We start from the raw sequence: 13,374 nt of genomic DNA, 5'->3' as shown, positions 1-13,374 counted from the left end.
ACTATGCAAAATATCTTTTTTTTTTTTTTAAACAAAGAGTTTTTCTCCCTTAATTACATGGTGCAATTGCCATTAAATTGCTTAATATGCCAGGCTTTTTGCATCCCCATTTTTTACTCAAATATTAGCACACAGGAATATAGGAGTACAAAGATTTGCCTGTATCACGGACATGCTGTTCTCTGCCACAAGCAATCACATCATATATTCTTGTTCATAAATTGGTTAGTGTTCACTTTGAAATAAATAAGAATTTTGCTCTCATTTCTTCAATGAGAAAATTATTTCTATCAGGTTATTACCTCACTCCCCTAATAATCAGAAACCTTCTTTCAAATATATTCCCTACCAGATATTTGTATTTGTTCTCATGTCTACCCCTTTCCTGCCTTAAATGAATTCCCTTCCTCCCTTTCCCACCCAATGACAGCAATCACCTCTATTATCAGACTTCGCTTTGCTACATGAAAACACTTTTAAAATCTCTTGTCTCTTCATTCCTTTATCACCATTATCCTTTCTCGTTTTGCCTATTCCTGACTGAATTCATCTTTAGTGAACATGCTGACCAGAACCGTATAATATTTCTTGCTTTAAACTCCCTCTGTCTTAATACAGCTTCGGAGGCTGTTTCTCTTTCTCCTCTCCTCCACCTCAGCATACCACACTGGAGGCTCACAGATACCCTGTAACTAATACAGCCAGGTCTTCCTTCTCCTTTGTCATGCTCTTCCATACAGAGAAAGCCTGTAAGCCTTCTGTCATCAGACAATGTCACTTAAATACTCCTGCAAATGAAAATCTTACAGGTCCAGGACCATACTACACAACTAAACCCCTTCCAGGACAGTCACTCCTCCTCCTATTTCAACTTCCTGATGTCTCCTCATTTCCTGGTAATTCCCATTTTCTTACAGTGGATCCTGACCTCCAAAACAAGTGGCTTTTGGAGTTGTGTTTTTCTTTTTCTTTTTTTTTTTTTTTTTCCTGCTTAGACTCTTTTTCCACTCTGTGAAGTGGAAATATTTAAATGTTTTCTTATTTTTTAAGTAGTTACTTATCCACTACTTCACATCTTGAATAGCACCAATCACACAGTTGAAATTCAATATGCTTAGAAACTGTGGAATAAGAAAAAGTTGCTTTCTTACAAACTACTTAGAGTATCTTGCCAGCCACCTCTAGCTGTTAAAAACAAATGCTGAAATACTCTTCATTAATATACCCATAAAAAGAATCCTGTATTTCATGACCTATGTCTGCAAATCTGGAAGCAGTGAGAATTTGCTACCACAGAATAGCAGGGATCTAGTGGAACAGTTCACTCTGGAGAAAGCTGGAAGAAAAATGCCTCTAGATACAGGACTGAATCAGCTGTAGTTTTTCCCAAACTACTGATAAAATGAGGTTTTTGATTACAATGCAAGAAGCTGTCTGTACAGAAATGAGGGAAACTTATGTGACACTGTCACCAAGTGATATATGTCCAATGTAGCCTTTGTCAAACCACTTCCTCTTCTAAGAGTTATGTGTCAGTCTTTAAATGGCTTGCTCTTCTACCACCTTTTCTGATGGAAATGTTAAAAGTTCAGGTTACTTCCTTTCACAAAACATCTTGTCAAGGTTCTTGACTCCAAGCTCACTGTCTCATGGGGAAAATCTGCTTTCTAGAGGCTTAACAACAAATGGTGACTATTTTATCATAATTCTGTCTCATTGAAATAGGGAGGTCAAAGAGAGAGAAAACAATCATTTAATAAAGTGTTATAAGGTGATCGCTTGGTCCAACAGCAGCTTAAAAAATGCTACAAGTCTGAATGCTATTCCAAGCAGTCAGAACCTAGCAAATTTCCTGGTTTTAGTGGAGATTATGCCATCAGGTGATGATGACTAGAACAGACTCTGCTGTGACAAAAGCAAAGTCACTATCCTTTCTGCTACAAGAAGAGAGGAAGAGCAGCACGAAGACAGACAAAGAGCACACAGTTAATGCCAAAAACACAAAGTGCAGCTTTCTGGATCTAATATGTAGAGAATGTTAGTAACCAAACCCACCCACAGCTACCAACTGCAAATCAGAGGGTTACCTCATCTTAATCAAGTCACTAATTATCTTGCACCGATCCTGACGAGCATCACAGGATTTCAGTTCTTCACAGGAGTTTAATTCACTGTTTTCTTTCAAACCTTTATGTCTGTCTGCACTTGTCTAAGTATATTATAGCCACTAAATCACACAATCCATCATCTCTTTGTCACTGCTCTAGACAGAGAAGATCCTCTGAGAATATGCTTACAACATAAAGGTCACTTTGAAAGTTGACTAAAGACATGAATAAAAAAATAAAACATTTAGTTAAGCCCTTTGAGGAGATGAGGTTGCTACTACCCTTTACTGAAGAAGTTTTTCAACTGCTTTTCAGCACTACAATGACACCACATAGGGAGTTTAATTGCATCTTCACAGCATATATAGAATCAAGGCTAAAATTCAGCTTCCTTTAACTCTGAGAGCGCTGTGATTAAGGACCATTACGTACTTGGCAAGCTGACCTATTTCCAAATGATGCTGTCACAGGATGATATGTGCAGTGGGCATATTTTAGCCAACAAAAGCTAGAAAAGCGCCACAAGCTGCTGAATTTCCTGTTAAGGATTAAGAGCCCCTCCACATACATTTTCTGACACGATATATGATCATCTTTTTGTCAACACAAGTATTCCTTGAAAAATGAGGTTTGAAAAATCACCTGGCATCATTTCTCATGAAAAGTAAGGAAACAGAAGGAAATGAAATAACTTACTAAGAACAGCTGATCTGAGGCTGACTAGCTAACAGGCTTCTGCAGTACGCTGCACTTTCTATTTTATTCTTGGGGTTTAAGCACCATGTAAAACAGAAGTGTGAAAACGTAGAAGTACAGAAGACAGACGCCATATCTTAAGACACAGTCATTCCTAATGGTGTCACGCCTACAAACAAATTAATCACTGAAGCATGAATATGCTAAGAGAAGGCTAAAAATGGAGTGAAAATATTTGGTGAATATGCTTGAGATGGGAAGAAGGTGGTTTTGATCTACCTCATAGCTGTGTCACAAGTGCAACGTCACAGAAGCTGACTGGAAACCTCTGATCATGACTGTTGCACATGGTTATGGGTTGCACCAGCCATCAGTGGCAACCTCAAGGTTTATTAACACGACTGCAAGTGGGTGAATTGCTGGGACTTAGGAGTTACTAGTGTCTGGCTGAGATAACAGTCACTAAGTAAATACCATGTCCTCATCATTGCAAACACAAAACAAAATACATCAGCATAAACCACTCAGTGAAACATAACTTGCAAAGCCCCTGAAACTTGGCACTTGTCATTGTGTGAGCATATCCTAGCTCTCTCAGCTAGTATAGACAATGTTAGAGCTGTAAACACAGTAAAATCAGTATTTCCAATCAGCCAGCAAAAGCAATGGGCAGACAGGCAATTACTATTTTTAGAGCTCAAAATCTATCTACCATATATATATGTATGTATGTATACACATATATATATACAGTTCCTAGTTTATGGACTTCCATATCTTCCAGTACCTGAAAAGAAAGATGAAAATATCTATTGTAAGCTGCTAATGTTATGTGAGTTCCTCTCTTCCATCAGTACTGGAAAGGAGGTTATCTAAACAGATAACCTGACCTTCCATCTAGTCATTCAACTATACTATCGTGTCTCAGAGTAAAAGTTAAGTCTGTATCTATCAAATACTGTAAGTTAATTTTTACATTTTCCTTTTAGTTGAATGATCCAGAGAAATCCAAGAACTCAATTTTACATAGAGATTGAAACATCTACAGAGAAAATTACTACACTCACATTTCAGCTTGGTGATTTGGTTAATGAAAAACAAGATACAGTATGTGGAGATAGTCTCTGAAAGAAAAAAACAGCTGAAAAAGTAAATAGTGAGGTTGCTAGAGGGAAAAGATCAAAATTTCATCACAAAAAAGTATTTTCATTTTTTTTGTGTTCACAGCTTGTTTGCTTAGTGCACAATAATGCTACTTGACCTGTTAACCAGATTATGCCATTTCTTATAACATCTAACATCAAATGCAAACAGAAAAATGTTTGAGGCGCGTAACATCCAAGTAATTCTCAGATCACATATTTAAACGAAACTGGAAATGGAAACAAAAAAAGAACAATATCTTCCAATTGGAAAATCCACAAACTCTTTTTATAGCGTATGTGAAAGCAGTACAATTAAGAGAATCAAAAGCAATTGCTACTGAGATTCTAACAATAGTAAGTATTTTTAATTTATGGTCTAAATATACTATGGTTATATACTGAAAACAACACACAAAAATCATCTTTTGTTATTTACATCTGCACGCAATTAGCTTCATGACTAGTCTTTGAAACTAATGATATTTTAACTGAATAACCTTCTAAGACCAAACATAAAATTATAAATACTTCTTTGACTACATTTATTTTTCCAATTAATGCTTAAAATCTGATTTTGCTTACACTGTTAGCTACATGGCTTTAAATATTTACTGTGGACAAGATCAAAACCAGCCCATTAGTCAGCCACACACTGTGTCACGCTTCAGCAAAGAACAAGACAGTAAACATAATACAGCTAATTTAAAACTAAGAACAATAGTTAAGGCAAGGTGATGAATTACAAAACCTTTTATCTTAATTTTGGATGCACAAAAGAGGCTTCCAGAGCAGTTTAATGCTCTGCAGTTATAAAATTGTTTTTTTTTTTTTTTTTTTTTTTTTTTTTTATTATAGATACATAACAGTAGCCCTCAAAAAAATGAATATAGGTCTGCAGAAATTCTCAACCATTTAGTTTTTCTATATACAGGAACTAAGTAAAACATTACTTCAGTCTTTGAAACTTCACTGCTACCCTCAGAAAGCCCAAAGTTGTCCCTGTTGGAGCTGCAGGAGTGTCCCCAAGCAACATTGCTCAGCACACAGAAATACAAACCGCTGACAAGAAACTACCACATTAATGAGAAGGCTAGATGCAGCTGCAAAACAGACTGTGAGGGAGGGATGGTCAAAGGAGAAAGAGAGCTATTTCCCTAAAGCATGTCTGCAACACAGAACACTAATGGAAGAAGGGTGTTACAGCCTACTTAAATCCATGAATAAATCTAACTTGAGAACAGTGTATTACTGCACAAAGATCAGGCTACTTCCAAGACACAATTTTTTTGTAATTGCACTTGCACCTGTGATCCTTTCCAGCTTAAATTCTGTAAATGAGGAGCAGCCTACAAAAGCCATTGCTGGATGATTTACGGTTTTATACAGAACTGTACATGTCAGATACATAATTGGAAGCTCAAATCTACATCTAAGAATATTCTCTCTTGTTAATTAAGCTCAGACAGCTATTGTATTAAAAATTGTCAGAGACACTTCAAAATTATTGACATAGCTTTTTAAATTAAGAGGAAATGCAAAAACTAACACTCCAAGCTATTTATTGCTTCTAAAAAGATAGTAATGTTAGTTGTCAGAAACAGAAAAATAACTTCCCATGTATAGTTTTACCATGAACTAGCAACATGGAAATTTTTAGTAAGAAGAAATATTTCAATTCAGTGAACCATTAAAGACATTCTTTCCTGAACAAATGCCTAGCATTTATACACAGTATTTCGAATGAAAATGGAGAAACCCCAGCACAAGGTCTACTTTCATCTGAATTACCAGGGTGATAAACTTCCATAAACCAGCCCAAATCAATTGGAGACATCATCTTTCAAAATGTAACACCAAAGCAAAAACTATCTTAACAAATGCCTATTTCAATTTATAAAACCTTACTGCACATACTTAAAGTTAGTACTTCTCAGAGGCTTATCAATTATTGCTCTTTTACACCTCTCAAATTACTTAACAACCCTTAGAAAATGCACAACAAATGCAGTGCAATGTCACAGAGTCTTCGTGCTTTCCTAATATGTCTAAATCATACTTATTTACCTGTTAGCAAAATTCCTGAATATAAATTTATAGGTTCGAATGTTTGCCCTGATTACCAAGCTACTGCATATATTACCGAAAAGGGTGTAATTGATAACACTTTCAATCACAGCACAAGAGAAAAAAAAGGAAAAAAAACCCCAAACCTTACAGGATACAAGAGTGACGTGAAATACTTACTATTTATATGTTTCTGAACGAATATATTCAAAAACATGAGATACTCCCAGCTGGAACTGGTCAGCAATAGGTGTAACCCAAGGATTGTTTTCTGCTTTGAAGACTTGCTTTTGACCAGTCAAATCCAAATTACCTGAAAGGGATTAAATAAAAAGACATATGAAAAAGTGTCTTATCTTAAGGAAATATCTTGCAGTGAATAACAAACCTTTAATTCCTTCGAAAGAGTACAACCATAATCAAAGCAAGTATTTTAGGCTTAACAGAGAGGAAAAAGAAGACACAGTAGTTCCCATCGTGATGGATATGGAGCCAAGTTCCACCCTATTCATTTCAGTGGCACCACATACCGCACAGCAGGATTGAATTCAGCCTGCTGCATATAGTATTTATTCATCCAATTAGTTCTAAACAGGGCTTAGTAGTCCATAGGTGTTGGGCTGTCCATCTGCATGGGAGTAAATTCACTCAGCACCGACAGAACAACTGAACTAAAACTCAAAGCTTCTTGATTATTCTTGCAACGTGCCAGTTTTATCTGTTCTGGTGACAGGAAGACTTAAGAGACATATTAAGAGCTTTATCTTTCTTTCTTTCTTTCTCTCTCTCTCTCTTTTTTTTTTTTTTTTTTTTTTTTTTTTTAAGCTTACCACCCAAAAACAAACAGTACAAGTTCTGCTGAAATTCATTCCATCTACAGATACAACAAGCGAAATTCCAGGAAGATCTAGCTATTCAGACATCCTAGATTTTTAAATAATTACTCAACTTGTCTAATTCAAAATAAGACACATATGCTACCATTTTATATTTATTTTTGTGAATTTTAAGATGCAGGAAACCCGAGACTTCCCACACAACAAGCAACAAATACTAAAAAAACCTCATAGATAAACATGGGAAACAAAACAAAAAAATAGAAGGTTTTGAAGCCTGACCCAATCAAGCTGGTATAGAAGTCTTCAATCAATTTAACATGCTTGTTTTTCAAATTAAAGGCATTTGTGTAGCAGCACAAACACACATGTATGCTACAAAAGCTTCTGCAAGCCATTTGCTTTCTGGCCATTTCAGTTACATTTCCCCAAGCTCTGCATTACAGTTAATCCTTAACGTGTTTCTCTCCGTTAAAAGGGTTAATGCAATTAAGAGTAAAGCAAGACCATTATATCGTGTGGAAAGATGTCACGCATCTCGTAGCGGCCTACCAACAAGTTAGCGTTACCTCAGCCAGCTCACTTGTCAGCTGTCTGAGGCCTGCTCTTTTTCAGTAATAACACGCAGGAAGCACTTCAGCCCTCTGCCAGTCAGGCGGCAATCGCCCTCCCTGCCTCACGCTCCAGCGCGCCCGGTTCGGAGCCTCGCCCCCAGCTCCTCCATTAAGGACTCGCGGCCCTGGTGTTCTAACAAGGATCAGGAAGCAGGATTAAGCACTGTGACAAAAAGGACCTAATAAGCTAGAAACTGGTGTGTCTAAAGCTGCGCTAGCTGGCTCAAGACACAGACTCACACTGTTCGCTATTCAGTTTTCAGGCGCAGGCCGCTAGGGAAGCAAGCTAGCTGTGTGATTAGCAGTAACCCTCTGACCGATGCTGCTATGAAGATCATGTATCACTCAGAGGCTTATTTTGCAATTGTAAATTGGATTTTCCATTTTATTATCTGCAAAAGAACCAAAGCTACCAACACTGTATGCATTCTTTTACAATTACAGCTCTGCAAGCACAGCGTCAAGATACAACAATCAATCGGTGTACAACTAATAAAAATAGTTAAATTCAGGCAGACCTACTTGCCCCCCCCCAGGGTCAAATTCAGTGTCACCTACAGAAATAAGTTATGTTCCCAAAGTCTCAATAGAAAGGTTCTTGGCTGAATTCTCCAATCCTGAGTTGGTTCAGAAATCTACAGTCCAGGGAACGCTGCCTTATGTTTCACATCTCCACTACACAGTGTGCCCACTTGCAATTCTAAATATCACACGGTCTATTTAAATTTAATTAATTGAAAGAAATACTATTCTACCAAAGCCAAATAAATCTTGCAGTAGAAAGAGGAGCAAAATGAACTCCATGGCAAAGTAATCACTTCATTTTCCTTTAACTTGTGTTTTTCCACTCAAAAGTTGGGGGCAGGTAGAGAGATTTTTTTTTTTTTTAACCTGCCAAGGAAAGGGGCAATAAGAAGCCATAAGTGTAAAATTAATGTCATTAGGGAGGGAAATTGGGGTGCTCAAAAATCCAAAATCCAAGCTTAACTCCAACTCGTCTCTACTCAGGAATCACCTTTGCAAGCCCCCTGGCAGCAGCTGGTCTGGGAGCACTTTTCAAAGCTGCCTACAGCTGGCAGCTGGAGTGAGAGGTCAGCTGCCCCCTCACAGATTGGGTTTTTTATTGAAGAATTTCATAAAGTGTTGTAGTGTGAAAAATAGCAACCCTTCTGTCTTCATGGCAAGCAGTAACCAGAGAACAGGTGTTTTTCAACAGAAGGAATCAGAGAGGCCTCCATGAAAGCAGAAAGGACAGGGCACTGCCTTCCCCATAAAATACTGAGATTTCTAGTGGGAAATCTCAGTAGGCCACAGAGGAAAGAAACAGGCAGAAGATAAAGCACGGTGAGAAGTGGCAGAGAGCCTGCCCCACCTTATCAGTGCCAGGGGAAAAATACAGTCTCACACTCCTGTCACCAGACAAGCAAGTTGTGAACAAAGAAGCCTTATAATTAAATACCGATACAGGATGAAAATCTGTCACTCACATGTATCACAGTATGTTGCTTCACATCCTGGGGTCCTTTCTACGTTCACCGTTAAAACATCTGTGAATTGAGGGCTTACCTAATTCTGTTCGGATCACAGGATGTCCAGGAGTCCCAAGCGCACGGCCAGGTTCGCAGTGACCCCCAAGAGACAGTCCGTGCTGGGTAACCAAACTCGTGGGGAGCCGCGTGAGCTCTTCTGCCCCAGCGCACGGACACGGACCCCACACAGGGGGAACAGACGTTCAGGCTAGCCTGCAACTACGGCTCTGTTAGTGGCTTGCTCGGGGAGGGCACTCTAACTGGACACTTACAGATGCTTCCCTCTGAACAGTCTCCTTGCCCAGGAGGTTTTTCACAGTAGCGCTGTGCTAAGAAATACTTTAATTCTGCCCCTGTAGCACTAGAGCCATGGCCCAGGGGAAGAGCCATGGCAGATGCACCTTTATGCCTTCTGTCTAACAGCAGTATCAGCAGAGCACTATCCCCAGGCCTTTAGGAAATTTATATACTGTTCTGCTACACAGATCACATCAAATCCCTCTGGTATTTCTAGCTAGCAAAATACAAACTTGACTCTAGTAAAAATCCAGGACTGAAGATTCAATCACAGAAGATACCAGGGTTGGAGACTGCATTGATCATTGCTGGTTTGTTCTTTCCATGCATATCACCTTATTAAAGAATACCTATTTATCATCAATAAAATTTGTATCTGGCAGACTACGATTTTATTTCTTTATGATGGGCTTAAGATTCTTCCTACTTTGGCAAAAAAAAAAAAAAAAAAAAAAAACAGACCAACTCCACTGAAATCCACTCCAGTCACATACATGCCTCTGGTAAGAGAGGAAGAGAAGGCTATGTTTAAGTCTAATCAGCGTAGCCCCTTTCCTGGTTCTCTAAAATATTTTTCAGTGTCACTTTTCAATTAACTTTTGACAGCTTCTAAAATTCCTCCTAAAAATAAACAAGCAAAATTATATATCCAAGAAGCCAGTCCTAAAGTGCTTAAAGAACTAACTTCTAAGAGCCTAAAAGATAATTCTTTACTGCTTTGCATCTTGAAGAGACGTAGACTTACAACTAAAATGAATGCAAAATGGATATAGGCCATTATGAGACCGGACAGCAGCATTTTAAGTTTAAAAGACAGTGTCTGGAAAAGAAACAGTAGAGATACAGAAATGTCTAATAGCTGATTGCTATGGATGACCTGCATAGATTGGCCAAAAAAAAAAAAAAAAAAAAAAAAAAAATGCTCCTTACTAAAAGAAGTTAGATGTATGTTAGAATTCTGTCTCAACACTTACAGTATCTGAAAAAGATCCTGAACCATTAAATTTGACTGGATCAGTGTGACTAAACTTTTGTGTTTACTTGAACAATAAATTACTCCCAACTAGTAAGCAATGCAGACTTGGGAGACTGCCTAAATTTAGGTCTGCTGCCTAAATCTATTGTTAACTACCACCTGAAAGATATAGTGAGTACACCTAAACAAAAAAAGCACTTGAATTTTCAAGAACAAAAATCAAAGCAAACATATTTTTAATTTTGGTCTATTCAGGCTTTTTTCCACACTGATTAAAAATACCATTTATCACTGCTTGTATTCAGGGAGCCCATAGCCATGGGTAAACAGAAGGAACATTGCCTCATATGACAGTGAGCACACATCACCCTGGGTGATGTTAAAGAGGGAAGGGAGCTACAGTCATTTCTGCATCTCCCTCAATAAACCTATCGCAAATTCATTCTAAAATGTTAGATAATATTTCTTGTTATTTTCCTTCAGTGCTGTTGAAACAGAATTGGTTTGTATGAATATTCGTATTTTGCTCAACTGCTTGCAAAGATCAAAAGAGCTCCAAGAAGCAGGTAAAATGCTGCTACGCATAGTCAAAACAGTCTTGTTTGCAGAAAGTAAGTATCATAACCAGTGATAATGCTACTTATCACTCTGACCAAGTGTACCTATGGATTGCCTAGGCTCTTCCTGTCTAATAGATCTAGACTTCAAGCATCTCTTGTATGCAACAGTAAGCCTCTCATCCTCATACATATGGTATATCTTATGTATAATACGTACCTAATGTATGTATACCTAACATACAATAATGCATGACTGATATGACCAGTATATACATGCATTATATAGGCAATACAAATAGAAGTTAACAGAATAAACACAAAACTGGCTTGTTCTTTCCACTCCAACACCCCCTGGCAACACTTTAAAAACTTTCAAAAATTAAAAGGTGAAATAAAGTAATTAACCAATTCTGACATTTGAGACGTGAGCATTGGCATTCAGCACAAGAAAAATGATCCTGGCTGTGAAATGCCAGATCAACGCTTCTTTGTAATGGTTTAAATTCATCCCTAGTGAAGCATCACTAAAATCAATGGAATTCCAGCTGAAATAATTTTTGGCCCATATATCGCTAAATTTCACATCTATTTCCTGTCCCATCTTCTAGCCTACACACTACTATACTGACCTCAAGGAGAGTCCTCAGACAGTAACACATCCATTTTTCTTACTGATTCCTCTTAAGACTGCAATTTAAATGTTCTTTCCCTTTACAACAGAAAAGTCTTATTCTCTCTCTGTTGTACAAAAAGACAAGGGGAATGAAATTAATTTTATTTCTTTATTTAGATATAAATACCCTTGAATCCTGTTTTATTAATGGTTAAGTAAGGGATGAATCCACTACACTAAATTTAAACTTAGGTTATACGTAAAAATATGTCTGCCCTGGCTTTACACTCTAGGACTCACGATTTTTATTACTTCTGTGCCAGCTGCTTTGTCTCCACACAGAGAGAGAGATTGGTATAAGGGTGAGGGTCACTTATAAATGTCATAAAATGAATCAAAGCAATTAATTGTGAATAATATCTATGTTAAATTCTTTGTTAAAAAATATACACCGATTTTTATGCTATAAAGTGTTATCAAAAGCAAATGATTTTTAAACAAGTCTTAATGCATGTAAGCTGTGGATCAGTAACTCATATAATTCCTGATAAAAATGTAAGATCGTTTCTGCTTTGAAGCCCTCTATCAGCTTTGAAGGTTTAGTAACTGAAGAGAGTAGATTGAAAGGGTAGCTACAAAGGAACAGTAAGACAACACAGTGCAGAGGAAAAACTCCTTGTACATAAGCTAAGTGTGACTCAAATCTTTTTTGGCATCAGCTAAGACAATCACAGAAATATGCAGCATGATAAACAAACCTACAGCTCTACAACATACGTTGAAAATACGTATTTGCTTATTATTGAGATTCTATGCACTAAAAGAAAACAACTAGTAAACCTAAACCTAGACTGAAGCGCCTCCAGAAGATCAGTCTCAGCAATAGTACCTTTACTTGCTTTGCTTTTGCCCTCTCACCCCTAACATCTCTTACTACAGAAGCTCTATCAGTATCATTTGGAGTCCTCAACATTTCAAAGAATGCTGAAGCAGCATTTCTATTTGGTCTGGCCTAAAGTTGTCTACCTTTGACTTAACAAGTAAAAAGGTTCAAGCCTCAGACAAGAAAAGTCATACCAAGTATGTATTAACAAATCAAACCAATACTCCACAGCATGCATCAGCCACCAGCAGGCTGGAATTCCTCCTCTGCCTGTTTTCCTGCGCTCGAGACAGGCATCCCTGAAGACTTGCCTGGGAGCACAGGGCTGGAGGCCCATGACAAGAGAAGGCTCAATGATCAATCTGAAAGCCAGACACTGAAGCCTAAGCCCATCGTCAATTACACAATTATTTTCAGGGACAGAAATGCAAGCACAGATATTATAAAACTGCACATACACTCTAACAATTTCTTAGATTTAAATAAGAGTTTCCAATAATGAGTTCAGCAATTAGACTCTCATGTTCTCTCAAACACAGATAATAGCAGAGCTCTGTCCAGCTATGCCTGTGTAAGCTCAATAATTAAAGTGTTTAACAAAGACATTTTAACCAGAAAACCATTTGGTCTGAAAAATATCAGGAGATGGAAACACTACCACTGGTGTTTTGTTTAAATAGTCCCTCATCTTTTTAAAATGCATTCTTCCTTTCTATTTTGAATAAAACTGCCTTAGTTCTTAACCGCTGCTTCTTGTTCTGCCCTTCTCCAATACAGAAGGATGATCTGTACTTTCCTCGCAGGGAGATAGTCATGATCTGCATCCTCCTCTTACTCTTCCCTTTGATAGGTTAAATAATGACTCTAATTATTCTATGTAATTCCAGAATAGCAATTCCATTTGCTGGGACTCTCAGCAAAAAGATCACAGTGGAAAAGTGAAGCAGAACAACTAAATCTTGAATTCTTTAACCTTGAAGTCAAGGTAAAGTGATACAGGGCAAAGCAGTATTGCTTCAGTTACTGCTATTACAATTCCATGGGAAGATTTTA

General features: G+C 37.6%; 1 protein-coding gene across 1 annotated transcript in view; it reads right to left on the bottom strand.

Moving 5' to 3' along the window:
* RSU1 (Ras suppressor protein 1) overlaps nt 1-13,374 on the bottom strand; it is a 108,932-nt gene that overhangs the window by 59,350 nt on the left and 36,208 nt on the right. The window contains exon 8 of the mRNA XM_062567722.1: nt 6,194-6,326. Coding sequence (XP_062423706.1) covers nt 6,194-6,326 — 133 coding nt within the window. The remainder of the gene's footprint in view (nt 1-6,193; nt 6,327-13,374) is intronic.

This window comes from Rhea pennata, chromosome 2, assembly GCF_028389875.1.
Source record: "Rhea pennata isolate bPtePen1 chromosome 2, bPtePen1.pri, whole genome shotgun sequence".
Lineage (NCBI taxonomy): Eukaryota > Metazoa > Chordata > Aves > Rheiformes > Rheidae > Rhea > Rhea pennata.
Note: the sequence above shows the minus strand (reverse complement) of the source record. Positions and strands in the feature narration are given on the sequence as shown.